Below are 16,017 nucleotides of genomic sequence, written 5' to 3' on the forward strand. Positions count from 1 at the left end.
GTGAAAAGGACAAAATGGCACAACAATTGAGATCATTAAGATTAGCATAAAGTTATTTTTCTACAATGACACAGAAAAGGTTTTTGTAACTTATTTCAGTTTTTGGTCAATCCACCAACAACCACTTGGTTAGTGTTACTTGCAATGCTGTCATAATATTTGAGATGCCTGTGGCTTTTTTCTTTGCATATTCAGTTGCCTTACTCTCAACTTTGTGCAAGCTCATTGTATTTTTAAGTTGTGTTTGGTTTTATTTTATTTCCCATTTCTTTTTTTCTTCCCCTTTATACTTATGTTGGATACCTGTGATGCCATTAGCAATGGTTATTTCTAACAGTAAGTACTCACCGTTTCTGTTTTCACTGTGCAAAGTTTTTTTTTGCAAGCTTTCACCCCCTTATTTGTCATCACTTTGGAATAGTCCTTTGTTCTTACCTCAGGCAGGCAGTGTATTGCATTCAAAAGTAGGGATGATATGCTCAGTGAATCTTACCCTATCAGTTTCTTCACAATTTCAAATTCACCAATATCATGGTTTTTTTTATGGCTGTTTTATATTTTGCCAACTGCTTTGCTTACCCATTTCACCACAGTGGTTTGCCCCAAACCCAAGGTTACTGAATGGATGGTTGTGGACCTGTTCACAGGGCGTTGGGGATGGACAGCTTAATACAATATGCAGATGCATCTGTTGTCTGTATAATGCACACATGTACAATGAAACCAAAACCATACATGTAATAGGTCAAACTGCGAACTTTCTCTAAATTCTGCACTGTGAGAGGAATTTCCTCACAATCTCAGATGTGTGAAATTCATTTAGGTGGAGTCAACATTCTTTATCTCAATTGAAGCAGTGAAAAAATTGTCAAAATTTGTAGTTAAGTAATTCCGCAGAGCGCCAGGTCCATCAAGTTATATTACAATTCTTTCTTATCCTAGAGGGTATGTCTCTGTTTGTTTGTCATACAAGACACCCTAACACAAGATTTTTACAACAGGAGGATTTGATTGACTCGTTCAATGCTTTGATCTTCTGTAGATAGGTACAATAAACTGTATGAAATGTTTCTCCACCACAGAACACAATCACTGTTGCTCCTTCATGAAGCCATGCTCTACAGTGATTGGTCGATAATGCATATTTGACCTTGTTTTTACCCCCTGCAGAGATAGAGAAGACCAAAGAGAGGAAACCGGGACCAACACTTCCCAGCAAGTCCAGATCTGTGAAGCAACCAAAGGCTAGCACTACTGCTGCAGAAGGTGTGCATGACTCCGGTCAGTTTGGAAAATTGTAGTTAAGAACTTGTGTTCCGTGGTGAAAAAGTGTCTAGTAGTAACACAATTTAGGTAGTGTGTGCCGCACAAATGGAAGACTTAAACTTTTCTCAAACTTTCCTCAATGAAACTTTCAACCATACTCTAACCAAATCTAGCATAAAAATCAGGGGTCACCATGTAAAGTTTGGTACTGGAGAAACAAATTACCCAACAATTACTGATATTTGAAATTCAAAGTAGCTGCCCTCCGTGTATTAAGTCTATGGGGGTTTTTCAATTTTCAAAAAACTCAGATTTATAATTGTTAAAATTGTTCTTACACCGAGAGCTTTAAAATGAGCAAGTGGTAGATCAGAAAAGTATTATAAAAATTTGAGAGTCAGAATATCTGTCCCCAAGGTGCGTTCTACCTTAAATTGTACTTAAGTCATTTGAAAGTGTATCCCTATCAACCCTCTCACAGTCTCATTTTGGTTTCACCCTATTGATCTCCATGGCAAAGGGAGAGCTCACATAGGGAAATTAAAGATGAGAGGATTAAGTAATGTTAGCACATAGGGACAAAATTTGTTCAGTTTTCTGTAAGTTTTATTTGAGCAAAACAGTCACTTTTGCATATGAAAGGACATATGTAAAATTCTTGAGTAGGTGTTCCCTCTTTGTTTGTTTGTTTGTTTGTTTGTTTGTGTATTTGTTTGTCAGCCAGCCAGAACATAAGATAAAACAGGGAAAACCTATGGTACTTTACCCAGGGACTCAAATGTTGTTTTTGTACAACATGTGCAATTTATCCTGTGTCTTTTTAATGTGGTCATTATTATTATTACGAGAACTGATGTACAAACTGAATTATTCGTAAATAAGTCTGTCAGCCACATTTGATGAAAATGGTTTGAGACTCAAACAGAAAATTTGAAAGATTATTTCAAAATTCTATCAGTGAAAATTAAAAATACTTTGGGCAAAAATAGCTCCGTATGTTTTTCGCAAATACTTGTTTATATAGTGTTTCAAAATACACAGCTAGCAATGCAGTGGATGGCGTCTGTCTTGGGAAAAGGTGTTCATGAAGTGGTTTGCACTGAACTTAAATATTACATGCAGGAAACGAGACTTTCTGCAATGACATTGATTTTGTACTTTCTTACAGGCTACCGTACATCCACCAACAACTCACCAGTGATCGGCAAACGTAGTGATAAAACAAGGAGTAGTGGTAAAAGTAGCAAGCACTCAACTAGTCGAAAGAAAGGCCCAGCACCCCCGGAACGCACCACTTCCTTTCCCGTCAGAAGGGACAGAGAGAGTGAGCCTGTCGGGAATGGTGAGACCCTACAGCTGGAGGAAGACGATGATGGCAGAATTGACCAAATATTTGAGAACATTGATCAACAGTTGAATTCCTGTTTGAATCTTGCGAATAACAGTAGCGGGGAGAGTAAATCTCCAAGCCTGGAAAGTGGAATAAGCAGTACAGGATCTGTCACTGCCGGAGAGGGCACCGAAGCGGTAGGGAAGCATCCCAAGATTCCGCTTCCTCTGCCGGCAAACGCCCGGCGAGGGACCAGTTTCAAGGAAGCGAGAAAGAACTGTAAAAGTGACACTGAGAGAGAAGGTATGGTGGACGGCCACTCTGCAATGGTTCGGTCCACATCTAGCCCTGCCATACGCCATCCAAGCGGAGATGGCGGCTCGTCTGCTATGAGAGAATCACCACGGATGAACAGAAGGAGTATGGATTCCAGTTCCGGATCTGAGTCGACCCCACCGGAATACCGACGGAAAGTGACACCCATACCACTCGCCAGGAACAAGCATTCACCAATTGAGGACAGCATAGCCAGCAGCCACCGCAAAGTATCAACCCCACCACCAAAGTTCTCCTCAAGTTTTGATCTACCCTCCCACAGAGAGGAGGATGAGGCACAGATTGAAGCCGATGAGCGTGTCAAGGAAAAGCCAAGCAAGAGCAAATCAAGGAAGGCAGATCCGGAAAAGGCACACCGTTCCCACCACCAAGAAAGCAGCAAACGATCACCAAGAAAGCAGTACAGTAAAACGCTGGACAGAAATGAGGAATGGGTGCGAGCCCCTCCCATATTTCGGCCACCAAGCCCTCCTCCAGGACCACCTCCCCCACAAATAGCACCAAAACCACATGTTTCCAGTAAGCCTGCCCCAGCTGGAACTAAACCAGCCATTCCCGCTAACAAGCCAACAGTAACTAGCCCCAAGCACAGACCAACCACCAGTCCCAGGCACTTCAAACTCGAAAAGACAATCTCAAGTCCTGAACAGACGTCGCCTGAAAGGATAGTCAGTCACAGTCAGGAGAAGAATGGAGCTGAGTCGCCACCACCTCTAACTTCACCAAAAGGCTTCAAACCTGCACTGCCCAGTTCTAAGCCAGTGTTGCCTGTTGATGTTTTTCAACACGGTGCCCCTGGGAGGCTGTCGCTCCGGAAGACACAGTCGCCAGAGCAGCCAGAAATCCATGACGTTAGCAAGGAAACTCTGACAAACCTAGCGGAAACCATAGAAAATAGAATCGGAAAGATCCTCAAGAAGGGGAATTATTACTCAAACGTCGTTGAACTGTGCGACGCTACACAGGTTTACGTGGCAGCTTGCAATAAATATGTGGACTCGGTGTCAGTATTAGCAAGGTTTTCATTTCGCGAAGCGCTTTCACTTCTGCAGTCTAATTTACAAAATCTAAGGGTGAAGAGTTCAAGTAATAGCCAAATGGAACTAACAAATCTTTTATCTGCAGTGCAGAACTCTATCCGTGATGTGAATTCCATAGTGCAAAGGTAGCTGGTTCTCTTTTCTCATGATGTAGTTCCAGCCGACGTTTGACTTGAACGTCGAGAAAAAGTGCTTTGAATTTTTGACAAAAACTGGTTTGAACCTGTCTGTACTGGTTTGAACCTGCCTGAACTGGTTTGAACCTGTCTAATCTGGTTTTAGCAGGCATGAACCTGAGAGCAGGTTAAGTCAACTCAGCTTAAAAAAAACTGGTATAAGTTAGTGCTAACTTTACACTCTGAATGTAGCCTCAACAAGGTAAAAATTCCTTACCTTTCATAATTGGATTTTGATAAACCAAGTAACGCTCCTGTGATTTTTCGATCCAAACTGAACTTGAGAAAACAAAACTATATGCAAATTCAGCATATATAACTCACATGAACCAGTTAGAACTGCTAGTTATATATTTTAGCCTGCAGAATTATTTGCATTCCTTTAAATAACCAAATTCATTAGCTTTGAAAGGAAGAAGTGGCTGTGCTATATATGCTTGTTCTGGCCTGTTTATACGATTTGTTGGTGCAGATGTCTGAAATTTGCAAATAAGTTTAAGATTAAAAAAATTTGGAATTTTTTGCCCAGATAAACCAAAATATAGAGATATTATGATAAAACCTGATGGGCCAAGCTATACCAGCTACAGTGAATTAATGTTTTATTCCGTTCACCATTGATGACCTTCCAAGCTACAGTATTCCAACTTTTGTGAATATGAAAAGTATGTTTCCCAGAAATTTACAAGATCAAAAGAAATTACAACATGTTATCAGAAATGTCCCTTTATCAAAACTTAAATCGTAGTGTTGTAGTTTCCAGATAAGGTAGACGTTTTGAAAACTCAACGGAAATCTGTTTCGCCATTGCGATTTTTTGGACTCCATTTAAAGCTTTCAGAACAGTGTACATATTGAATGAAAATTGTGAATTTTTCAGAAAATCCGAAGGTTTGTTTTTTTCGTATTTCTGTAAATACTGGTTTTCCTAAACTGAAGTTAGCTGGTTGCAGACAGTGTTACAAGTTTTAAAAAAGACTGTTCTATTACAAATTGTTTCCACGGAAATGTTGCCAGTTGCTTTTCAATGTTTCTAAAAAATTCCTCTTTGTCCTGGGAAGGCATGTGTTCCTGCTATGTGAAGTGACCATTTTATGAGATGCACGCTTTTGGACATGTGACGTTTCTGGACTTTGCCTTGAATATACTGTGTTCTGTAATTTACTTACCTGAATTTATTCACGATAATGGTTCATGATTTGTGGTGTCACACACTTCACTGGTTTGTGAAGTGCGGCTTCTGTAGTGGAGCTGTAGTGCTGTGCTTTCTCTCTTGTACACCACCGGTCATAAACTCTTCTAGAATCTCACTGTTTTGTAAGCCATGAAGCAGACTACAGGGCCCCCCCCACCTACCCTTCCCCCCCTGCCTACCCTTCAATGTGGTTTCACCATGCTTTGTTTGTTATGTTGTGGTTTGTACCATTTGCTGGGAAAAGGCAGTGCATCAGATAAGAAATATGTTTTGGAAAAAAAAAACAGGTCTTGTACTTACAAGTGTGATATACTGGGTCAAGTAGTGAAGCAACATTTGTAATGTACCCCCTTGGTACAGACTGTGTATAGTTACTTGTCCTTTCTGGTGCCTTGTGTTTCTTTACTGAAATAACTATTCTTGTCACTGCCTCATTGTGACAAAAATATTCTCGTTGATTTGGGCAAATGCCCAGAAATCAGAAAGAAGGCCTGTGTTGACCTTTGACCTCTGCCCCCATTTTACTCCTCACAATAAACCGTGGTGAACGCAGGACAAGCAACTATCCAATCTGTTTGATTTGTATTTTCACCAATTGAATGCGTTCTGTATAAATGATACAGATTTTGTAAATGTTTTGAAATATTAATGTGGTTCCCCTTGCCGTGAAACGATTACACCCCACTCACCAACCCTGCCCAGCCCAAAATTTGTTGGACAGCACTTCAAAAATAAATAAAAATCTAATTCCTGTCGTCGATGTTGATGTAAATATGCAAAGTGATGTAATGGGTCAAAGTTCAAATTGATTCAAAATATCCAATACAATCCAAGACCTGGTTTACTTTTCATGTTTGTTTCAAAAACTCTTATAAAGTGACCTTAGCAATTATGAAGTTTTTTCATTCAAAAATTGTATCAATTCTGTCGTCTTTATTGATAGGATTATATAGTCCTAAGAACAAGTGAATTTTTCTCAGTTAGGTTTTTTCAAATTACTTGAATAATTTATCATTAAAAGGTTAATCCTGTCTGTGGCTGGAACACAGAATATTGGTTTTTATTTTCTCCTACTCTAGGTACAAATCCAACTGTTTGTCCAGATTCTCCTAGATTGTTTCGAAAAATCCCGAGTTTATCCATGAAAATGTGTAGTGGCCAGCATCAGTGATGCAGTAACGCCAAAAGGATGTGGTTATCGGCACTGCGCTCAAAGTATGTATGAGACGCATATTGCCAGTACGCATTGCTTCCCAGTAGACACTGTCCCTTGAGAGTATTTGTAGCATCATCAAAAGACATGTCATGTTGTCAAGATTCCCAAGACACAAGAGAGAATCAAAATTTACAACAATTTTTGCCCATGTTGCGCACCATGTGAAACTTGAAACTTTTTTTTTTTTTTTTTGAGCTGGAATGACATCGTTTCAGTATAAATCAGAAAATCATACCTGCACAGGCGTGATGACCACATCCCTTTAAACTATAAGTTTTATACTAAGGACTTTCAACAATCCCAGAAAAAGCATTGTGCCAGATATCTCATAAAGCAGTTAGTTAGTCTGCGCTGTCATGTAAGCTTTTCCTCTTCATTTGTAACAAATAGGGAGAATATTTCAGTGTAGACAGCTATGTACCTAGATTAGAATTTTAGAATTGCACACGTCCATATTTACATGTATTTCTCACCCCTAAACTGCAGAAACTTGTGGCTTCAATGTGCATGGATGTGTCTTATGTCTCCTGAAGTCCGATTTTGCAAATTTACAGCAAAACATTTTACCAGTGTCCAGAAATAACTTGTTTCAGAAATCAATTTATCTACACCAATCAGAGGATCAACGATACACATAGCTTGCACCTAAGCTTTACATCCAGTCTTCTACAAACCGAAAACAAAAGTTCCCGCCTAAGATTTTTCCAAGGTATTTACATTTTCTGTACCTGTACTAGTATTTTGTGTATTCTAGGAAAAAACTAGAATATTGTAAGAATTGCTGCTTGGGGGTTCATTTTACATACAACACCATTTTAAGCTCAAGGAGAAACATTTAATCAGATACATTGTATTTTTAACCTTTGATCTGTAACTATTATGGTGAAACTGATCTGTAAAACCCAAGTGGCCAATTTTGCACTTCAGCACAAGATTTAGTTGCTGCCGTTGAGGGCGCACTTGCTTGAGCTCTGTTGGCGAGGGCGTTACTTTCCTCCCACAAGAAAGTGCTGATGAAACAGGGTGTCAGCATGACTTTTTTTCTGTTTGTTTCAAAAACATTAAAGGCATTGTACAGGCTTACCTACAAATTTCCGCCTGAAATAATCGCTACATAAGTGGACGCTATTTTCACACAATACCAAATTTATTTCTTTTTGCTCATTCCTGACAATCAGATTATTTCCGAGACAGGTGGCAAGTGTAATGGCAAAGACAGATAGATATATTTGGGTGTCTCAAATTTGAGGATTTGATGAATCTAGAAATATACAACTATAACTCCAAAAAGTCTATAAATGTCTCGTAAGTGATAGTTGGCATTCACTCTAATGACCAATCTGTGTATCTATTTTCCTACCTACAACCTGTTACTGTTATTTATTAATTGATATGTGGCCAGCCTTACTAAAGATGCATATTTGGATCATGGAGACTTGAGTTTTCAAATCCACCAGGGCTATTACCAGTGATAGCTATAACAACAAACAGACTTACATATTGAGTCTAAAGTATATTAAATATTTCCCTATAGTGGTCTGTTATTCAAAGATCAGCCGGCTTATCCTGTAACAGTGTTGCTGCTTGCCTGATCTTCATTGATACTTATCTGTGTAAAAATCACAATGCCCATTATTTTTACATGTTATATTGATGTTGGGAAATATCATGAACTACTTACTATACAGTGGTGCTGTGTTTCTTCATTTTGCAAGATTCTGTGACTTTAGTTTATTCAACGTACTGTACATTTTTCCCCAGCAAAATTCTCTTCTCTCTCTGCTTTGAGACAGCTATCAGCATTCATGGAAGATTCCGACTGTGATGTGAGATCTTGCACTGTTGCCTGTGTATATGTATCTTTTAGGGAAATTCTAACTCTGCTGTTTTGGTTGTTATTGTTCTGTCTTGTTGATTTTTTTCTCCAAAGTATTGGAACGCCAAAGCAATATTCTTTGAATTGCATTCATGTGTTTTCTGTCGGCAACGTTCAGTATCTATTCTATCACTGGCGAGAAAGCACTCATTTGTAACAAGCAAGTCTCCGCTATCCAATTTGTCCTTGTATTCAGACTTTACTCGCTGATTTTTACAGTCAACCTTAAAACTGAAAACTTTCTCAACTCTTTGACCATTCAGTTGTTGTAGAGCTCTATTTTCATGGCAAAGTGAGACCCAAGTAGAAGAAATTGTGTTGAACGAACTGAGAATTTTTTTCCTCAAATGAAATGTTGCCAATCTTTCTGTGTGTAAGAAAGTTAGGTAGCCTAGACCCTATTCATCGCTTTAGGCTTCCATGGCAGAGGCCTGAAGCGATGAATAGGGTCTATAAAGGGTCTAGGCTAAATGTAAGCATACTACGGAGGGAAATTTGAAAGTCTGTTCTCAGCCATCTTAGGCAGCCACAAGCAGCCAGCCCTGTCAGCTTTGCTTATCCCGATATTTCATCAGGTGTTGACCACTTCAAAGCAGGGGTGAGAGCTTCACAAAATAGGGAGGGGCCACGGCGTACCAATCTTGACACTCATGTTCTTAATTCAGAAAGTAAGAAACAAACTTTCTGGACTTTTTGTAACGGAACTGTTACACCTTCCTGAATTCGGAATCAGAAATTCTGTAACAGAAATTCTCTAACATGATGTCGTTTTATGCCAGAATGTTTCCGCCAAGTGTACGACTTTGTAGTTTCTTTTCAATCATGTTTTTTTGAACAATTAATGTATTGACAATGCTTTGTTGCTTAGTTACCCGTTTTTTTAAACCAAAAGATGTTTTCTTAAGTTCAGAAGAGAGATATGCTGTAAGATAAAAAACGAGTAAAAATTACGAGACTCTGAAGAAAAAGTTGATTGATAATTCTGAAATGTAAAGTGTAATTATTATTTTAATATATTAAACCAGGTCAAAGGTTACTCAGTCCAATGATGCAATTCTTTTCTGCAACGTTCATGTGCGGTGGAGAGAGAGAGAGAGAGTGTCTGTGTGTGTGTTTCATTCCTTCTGGGGGCCCATCTCATATTTGGGTTGCAGGTGAAAGAATGAAATCAATTTGGTTTAAGTTTTGAGATATAATTTATAAAAAATTTGTTTTAGAGGGACGTATTCGGATTGTATCATAAGGTAAAAATAACCAATTCGTCTAGCGTGGGCTTTATCACTGCAAACCACAACTTCTCTTGTTTATTTCAAAATTTTCACCTCAATTACCGGTGACAAGTTGAGGATCCAAATTATGTTATACCGACAAAGTACCATACAAGCTATACCGAAACTTTATAAACCTAACTTTGCAATTATCTTGGTTTATTAGTTTGATTGTTTTGGGGATGAGTCTCTATCTCAACGACAAAATGTCGTTTTGTGCATCGATTGCAAATTTTCTTATAGTGTCTAGATTATTATGTGACACCCATTGTATCCAAGTAAGTACACGTGTGTTCACATGATCGTGAATGTAGTGATTAATTCCTCATCAGCCAACCAAATACATCAGTATGTGGGATTTGTCAGTCCAACACTTAGTCCGTTTCACTGGTAAACAACAACAATCATATCTATATGAAATCAACCTCAGTCACTTATACTCTGCCATCCCTCTGGAGGAGGATTGGTCAGAATGACACTTGCCTGGTTGACCATAGTCTCGGTGACCCAGACTCTCTACTGGGGGCGCTGTCGCTTCCGCCCGGTCTTGTTCTCCGGGCGGAAGCAGAGAGTCCCCAGCAGAGAGTCTGGGTCACCGAGACTAGGTTGACTATTAACGGGCCTGAAGCTGTAACTCTTTCGTCCAGTAAAGCGATGTATTCATTGCTCTGATAAAGTGTATGGGTGATGTGAGTGCGCGTGCTTCATGGACTCTCCAGCGAGCAGAGGGATCGCAGTCAGAACCAGATATGAACTGAAAATGCTCACGTGTTTCAGTGCATATTGCAGTTATCTGTGAATTTAAATTTTTGCCGCGTTTGCAACTTCATTGAAAGTGTCATGATCAACATCATGAAAAATATTCACCACAGATTAATTACAAAAGTCATTAAGTATATAAACATGCAATTTATAGCTGAAAGAAAGATACCAGATTTCTTTGACTGCTGTTATTGTATCACCACTTTTTACAGCAAGTGTAATTGCCTTTGGTCAAGACCTTCAAGCTATATATGCCAAACTGAAAGCTCATTAGATATACAAATTTTAAATTAGCTGATGAAAATGTAAAATATCTTTCACTTATACAACATAATCGTCTTATCAATATACATAGCAAGATTCAGAAACATTTTAGAGTCCTTCCAGTCTTATATCCCTGATTGGGAAAGTTAGTTAAAAATGCAAAGTAGTAACTTGCAGATGTAAAAATGCAAAACAACTTTCATTAATGTTTTATCATATTTCTTCAATGTACATAGGAGATTTCATCAACCTTGATGTAGTCAATCAAGATATATCCCCAATTAGAAAAATTCTTTAAAGCCCCAGTGCTGCAAACTTTCGATGGTTTTTTCATTATTTTTATTTTATAAATCCATTGCAACTTCTTATTCTACTCCCCAAAGAATGTTGAAACACCAACTATTTAACTTGTCAACTAAGCGTCTATATGTGTAAAATGCATGAATATTGTTTACATTTGAATTCTAGTCCGGACCAGAAGTCAGTTTTCAACAATAACAATGCACTTTACAACCTTAGGGGCTGAGTTGACAAACTGGATACTGTGTATATCGACATTCTTTGGGGAGAAGAACAAGGACTTATGGTTCACATACAAAATAAAAATGGTGAAATTATCATCAAACGTTAGCATTACTGGGGCTTTAACTATGCTACTGAGACATGTGCATCTTTTACTACCATTTTTCATACATCTGTGTTTCAAATCAGTTTAAAATAGCTCTCATCCTAGCTGGTTTTGACTTCTCGAATTTGTGAATGCACACGATATGCACACTTGATCATATAATATGTAAAATTAACTTCATAAAAACGAAAGAGCGAATGATGGAAAAAGCCAAAAGACCCTTTTCCCTGAATGTCTGGTTGAAGGATGTCCGTGCTTGATTAAAGAGTGTCCTGATGTCGGGACTGCCAGGATTCTTGTCTACAATGCGCTAATTCAACTCGCTTGGGGGAAGTCTTGGGTTTTGAGAGATCTAAAATGATGATCATGAGACGGTGTTCTAAAGGTCAAGTTTGATTTCGGCGGCAAATTGATTTAGCTGACGAAAATTTAATGAAAGTTTAAATTTGTACTTTGTCGCCGCCATATCGAAACATGTGCCAACAGTAGGCCAGCAGAAATCTTGTTTTTATGTGTATTTTAAGGTCCGGGCTTCTCGGGGACAGATATTTTGACGCTCAAATTTCTACAATTCTTTTCTGATCTACCACTTGTGGGGGCTCATTTTGAACTCTTGGAGAAGTAAAAACTTTCAACGTCTTTGTTTTTCATAAAATCCAAATTTTTTTTACCCCATATAGTTAACACAGGGATTGCAGCCATTTTTACTCATAAATATCGCAATTATGTTGAGTAATTTGTTTCGCTGGTTCCAAAGTTTGCACGGTGACCCCTTTATTGTTGATTTGGTAAGAGAATGGTTGAAAGTTTCATTTAGGAAAGTTTGAGCAAAAGTTTAAATCTTTCACTTTTGAGGCACATACTACCTTTAAAGCCAACTATTATCAGTTTTCTGAGAAGGAAATTATGTAGAAGACGCTGTATCTGGTGGCATTTATACGGAAAAAGTCGCTATACCGATTTTGTACGAAGGTATGGAAGTTTATGTCAGAGAGAGAGAGAGACAGAGACAGAGAGAGAGAGAGAGAGAGAGACAGACAGACAGACAGACAGACAGACAGACAGACAGACAGACAAACAGACACAGAGAGACAGAGACAGAAACAGAGCCTTTCTAGCTAACGTTGTCGATGCATAATATGACGAGAGGTCATAATTTCCTTGTAGCAAAGAACGTTTTCCGCAGCTGGGATATAGTCATCGTAGAGATGTATTTCAGGTAATTGTGGAATTTATTTTCTTCAAATTGTTGGATTTATCAGTGAACAGGACTGAAATATGTTTGTTCATATTCGCCTTCTCTTTGAGCATGTTCCGAGTTCATGAGCGGCATATTTACCTCTAAAATGTGACTGCCACAACGAAACAAAACAATTACAACTTTACGAGAAAGATAAATTTTTCGCATATTTCACAGAAAAAATAGAAATACAGGCCTAATTATGTGAATTTTCAGGTTTACATTATTTGTTTTCCAAAAAGACTTTGCCAGACATGAAAGTTATGAAATAGTACTTTTCGGTTTACATTGGGATAAGGACACATTTTTATGTTTTACATTATAACGTTATCGAAAGATATTTAGTGTGTAAGCCCGTTTTCATGACATAGCCACTAATTCCGAAAAGGTTATAACAAATCGAGGATACGCCTCTCATCTAACGGGGGATTGTTTCATTGTTACTGTCGCTATATTACTTAAAGCACTGGACACTCGAAACAAAGATTTTCGCGTGTTTGTGCCCAGGGAAGAGACACAAAAAAGTGGTATACGTGGTAATTTTATAGACTAAATATCTTTCGATAACGTTTTAATGAAAAACTTAAAAAGGTGTCCTTATCTAATTTTACATTTAAATGTGAGGTTAGAGGAAAACCGTTGGACGCGTTTTTCCATGGATTAAAATAAATTTATACATAATATTTTATTTCATCGCTAACTGTGTTGTTCATTACTGACAAGCCTTATACAAAGAGTGGGCCCAGGTCAACGAACTCAAATTCGTCGTTGATTTCTTCTCATTGATGGTAATGTTATTCTCGTGTTAGTTTGACAGAGCAGGAAATTGCGATAGAGCTCCGTAAATGAGTTTGCCCGAAGCTAAGTCGTTATTTCTGAAATCCAACTGAAATGACGAGTGTGCTCGCTGCACGCCCTTGGCTTCAACATGGCAGAATGGTTTACAGCGTGTGTGCGTCGTTATCGTTTAGATCACAACCTTTTTTCTTTGCGTATTTTGAATGTCATCGATGATTTTATTACACCAATCAAGAACCAATGTCTGCCATCTACTATCGATGCAGGAAGTTTAACACTTCGGGATCATTGCACAGTACAAGCCCCCGAGAGAACCCATAAACTAAAAGGCAGATATCCACATCATAAAAGTGAAATATGCTTCTAACACCGTTATCCTGCAATGCATGTATGATCAGCCACGTAAAGTCCTTCAGGTGCTTGTATAACACTAAACGTTGATGGTCAAGTTTAAATGTCAAACATCAAGCTGCATCTCATCACCGAGAACATCTACATATCACACAAGCTATACTGCTGCCCATCTAAAAGACGGTTATTTCGAAATTTAAAGTAAAAGAGCAGTTTCAGGTGGCGCCCTTCAAAATATCGATAAAACCCAATGGTCCTTTTATGTGATTTTGTCACGGAACACTTCTGTACGGTGCAACTTAAGTCTTTTACTAGCATCCTAAAATGTAAGTTGGTGTCAATAAAAACAACGCGACATATTTACGAAAATAGCGTTGGCTTTTATAAGACTCTTCACCTTTAAAACCTTAATGATAATGTAATGTTTGGTTGTACTATTAGTAATACTGGTTGACCCACTCAACTTTCACATTTACTGTCCACTTTGGATAGCTGGAACAGATATTGATGCACAGTGAAATGTTATGCGTCTTAAAGCCTCTGTGCTGCGCCTCCAAGTGTCCATTACCTGAAAACGGACAACTTTTCGCCTTGCAATGTCTTGACAATTCGAACGAACGGTCCGACCGCAGCTCTAGTGGCAGTCTGTTCACGCCGTTTCCGTGACAATTTTTGCTTCAAACTAATAAGATTAAGTCAAGTCAATATTTACTAACCGAGAGATGTGAAACAACTAGCTTCTCATTACATTGATGACCACGCTGTGAAGAAATATTTCAGTTGAAATGTTTTTGTTGCATGTCACCAGAAATGGCCCGGCTGCCATCCTGTATGTATTGCCATAGAAATGTGACCATCGCGTACACGTCAGGGGAAGCAACAGAAACTAGATATATATTCTGTGTTCACCAATATACTCCTCAGTTTTGAAGCTAGTGTTTTTAAATTGCAGCTGTAGGCCCAAGTGTACAAGAAAGCGCGGTATCTGAGATGGTATAGTTTGGAAACTACAGATTGAAATCTGAATTTGTTCAATATCGACGAGCCAATGGCCACTAAACAGAGACATACACGACTTCACATGGGTCATAGTCGCAAACTAAGACTCCGCTGTAGCAAATTCTAATATTTCATCGTTTCTATATGTACCCGATTTCTAACAGGCTCAACAGGTGATTTCGAAATCACAGGGTTTATCAATAAGATTTTGTATGGATGAAGAAGCAGAGAATCCATTCAAATAATATCATTTATTGAAGAAGATGTACAGACTTTAAACAACTGTGGAAGTTCGTCACGCAGTCGAGTCATTACCATTTCCATGGATTTTTCTTTTCAGTTAAACTCCAAAGGTTCGAGAAGTAACTAGTGCTGAAATGATATTCCTTCTCCGTTTTAGAATCTATAAGTTCAGAGATGAAAAAAAACAGAAAAGCTACGCCATTGAAATTCATCCTTTGTGACAACCTTACCTCTTCTTGACATGCCATACAGCTGCTTTCAAATTCAATGACCTCTGACCTTTCTATTGATATGAAGTAAAAGTGGTATCTCAAAACCGTAGTCACGAACCACATTGTTTTATACTTTCGTGGAAGAGTGAGGGATGGAAGATAATTAATATCCTTGGGCAGACGGCAAATCGGCGTTTGTTTAAACTTTTCTACTTCAATTAGTGTGATACTAACACTGCATCCCCGAAACACTTGTTTTGAATCCAACCCGACTGGGTTTTTTCTTTTTTCTGCCGAAAACTATCGAAGCCTCACTGATTGTGACAAGGACTTGGCCGTCATGAAATCAAAATCAATGACAAGAAATCTTGACGACCCTGTAGTCCTTTCTCTCTATTTCGCGAACACGGAGAGATGTTTTAAAGTTACCCTGGACAGACTGCCTTTGATTTTCCTGGCAAACTTTGAATAAATCAGCCACTCTTCAACGCAAGGTGTTACTGAGCGGCGCTGAACTGATATCATCATTTGAAAGTTCGATGTCTTATAAAAGAGGGGGTACACGTTCATTGAGTTTGTTACGGTCAATTTTTCAAATGGCGGGACTTTCTGTCTAGAGGAGCCATGCCCGATACGAGTTATTTGCTATGTGATTTATATTTGAACATAAAGTTCTAATTTGTCTGGTAAGCATTGCAGGTTGATCGTCGACCTCAAATCAATGTATTGAATGAGTAGCTTGGAGCAAGGTCATCCGACGCCATTTATTAGGATTCAGTTGTTTATTCATTTAATTTTATCAGTATTTATTCTGACA

General features: G+C 38.5%; 2 protein-coding genes across 6 annotated transcripts in view; both read left to right on the forward strand.

The window, feature by feature from the left end:
• LOC139114561 (tyrosine-protein kinase ABL1-like) overlaps positions 1-9,471 on the forward strand; it is an 82,046-nt gene extending 72,575 nt beyond the window's left edge. For 2 of the 5 annotated variants that reach the window (XM_070676359.1, XM_070676363.1), the window contains exons 10-12: positions 319-336; positions 1,171-1,281; positions 2,435-9,471. In XM_070676359.1, coding sequence (XP_070532460.1) covers positions 319-336; positions 1,171-1,281; positions 2,435-4,101 — 1,796 coding nt within the window. In that variant the 3' untranslated portion in view covers positions 4,102-9,471. The remainder of the gene's footprint in view (positions 1-318; positions 337-1,170; positions 1,282-2,434) is intronic. The other 3 variants (XM_070676360.1, XM_070676362.1, XM_070676361.1) reach the window with 3 other exon arrangements.
• The window catches only part of LOC139114563 (uncharacterized), a 485,747-nt gene that overhangs the window by 391,741 nt on the left and 77,989 nt on the right, over positions 1-16,017 (forward strand). The window lies entirely within an intron of this gene.

This window comes from Ptychodera flava, chromosome 16 (assembly GCF_041260155.1).
Source record: "Ptychodera flava strain L36383 chromosome 16, AS_Pfla_20210202, whole genome shotgun sequence".
NCBI lineage: Eukaryota > Metazoa > Hemichordata > Enteropneusta > Ptychoderidae > Ptychodera > Ptychodera flava.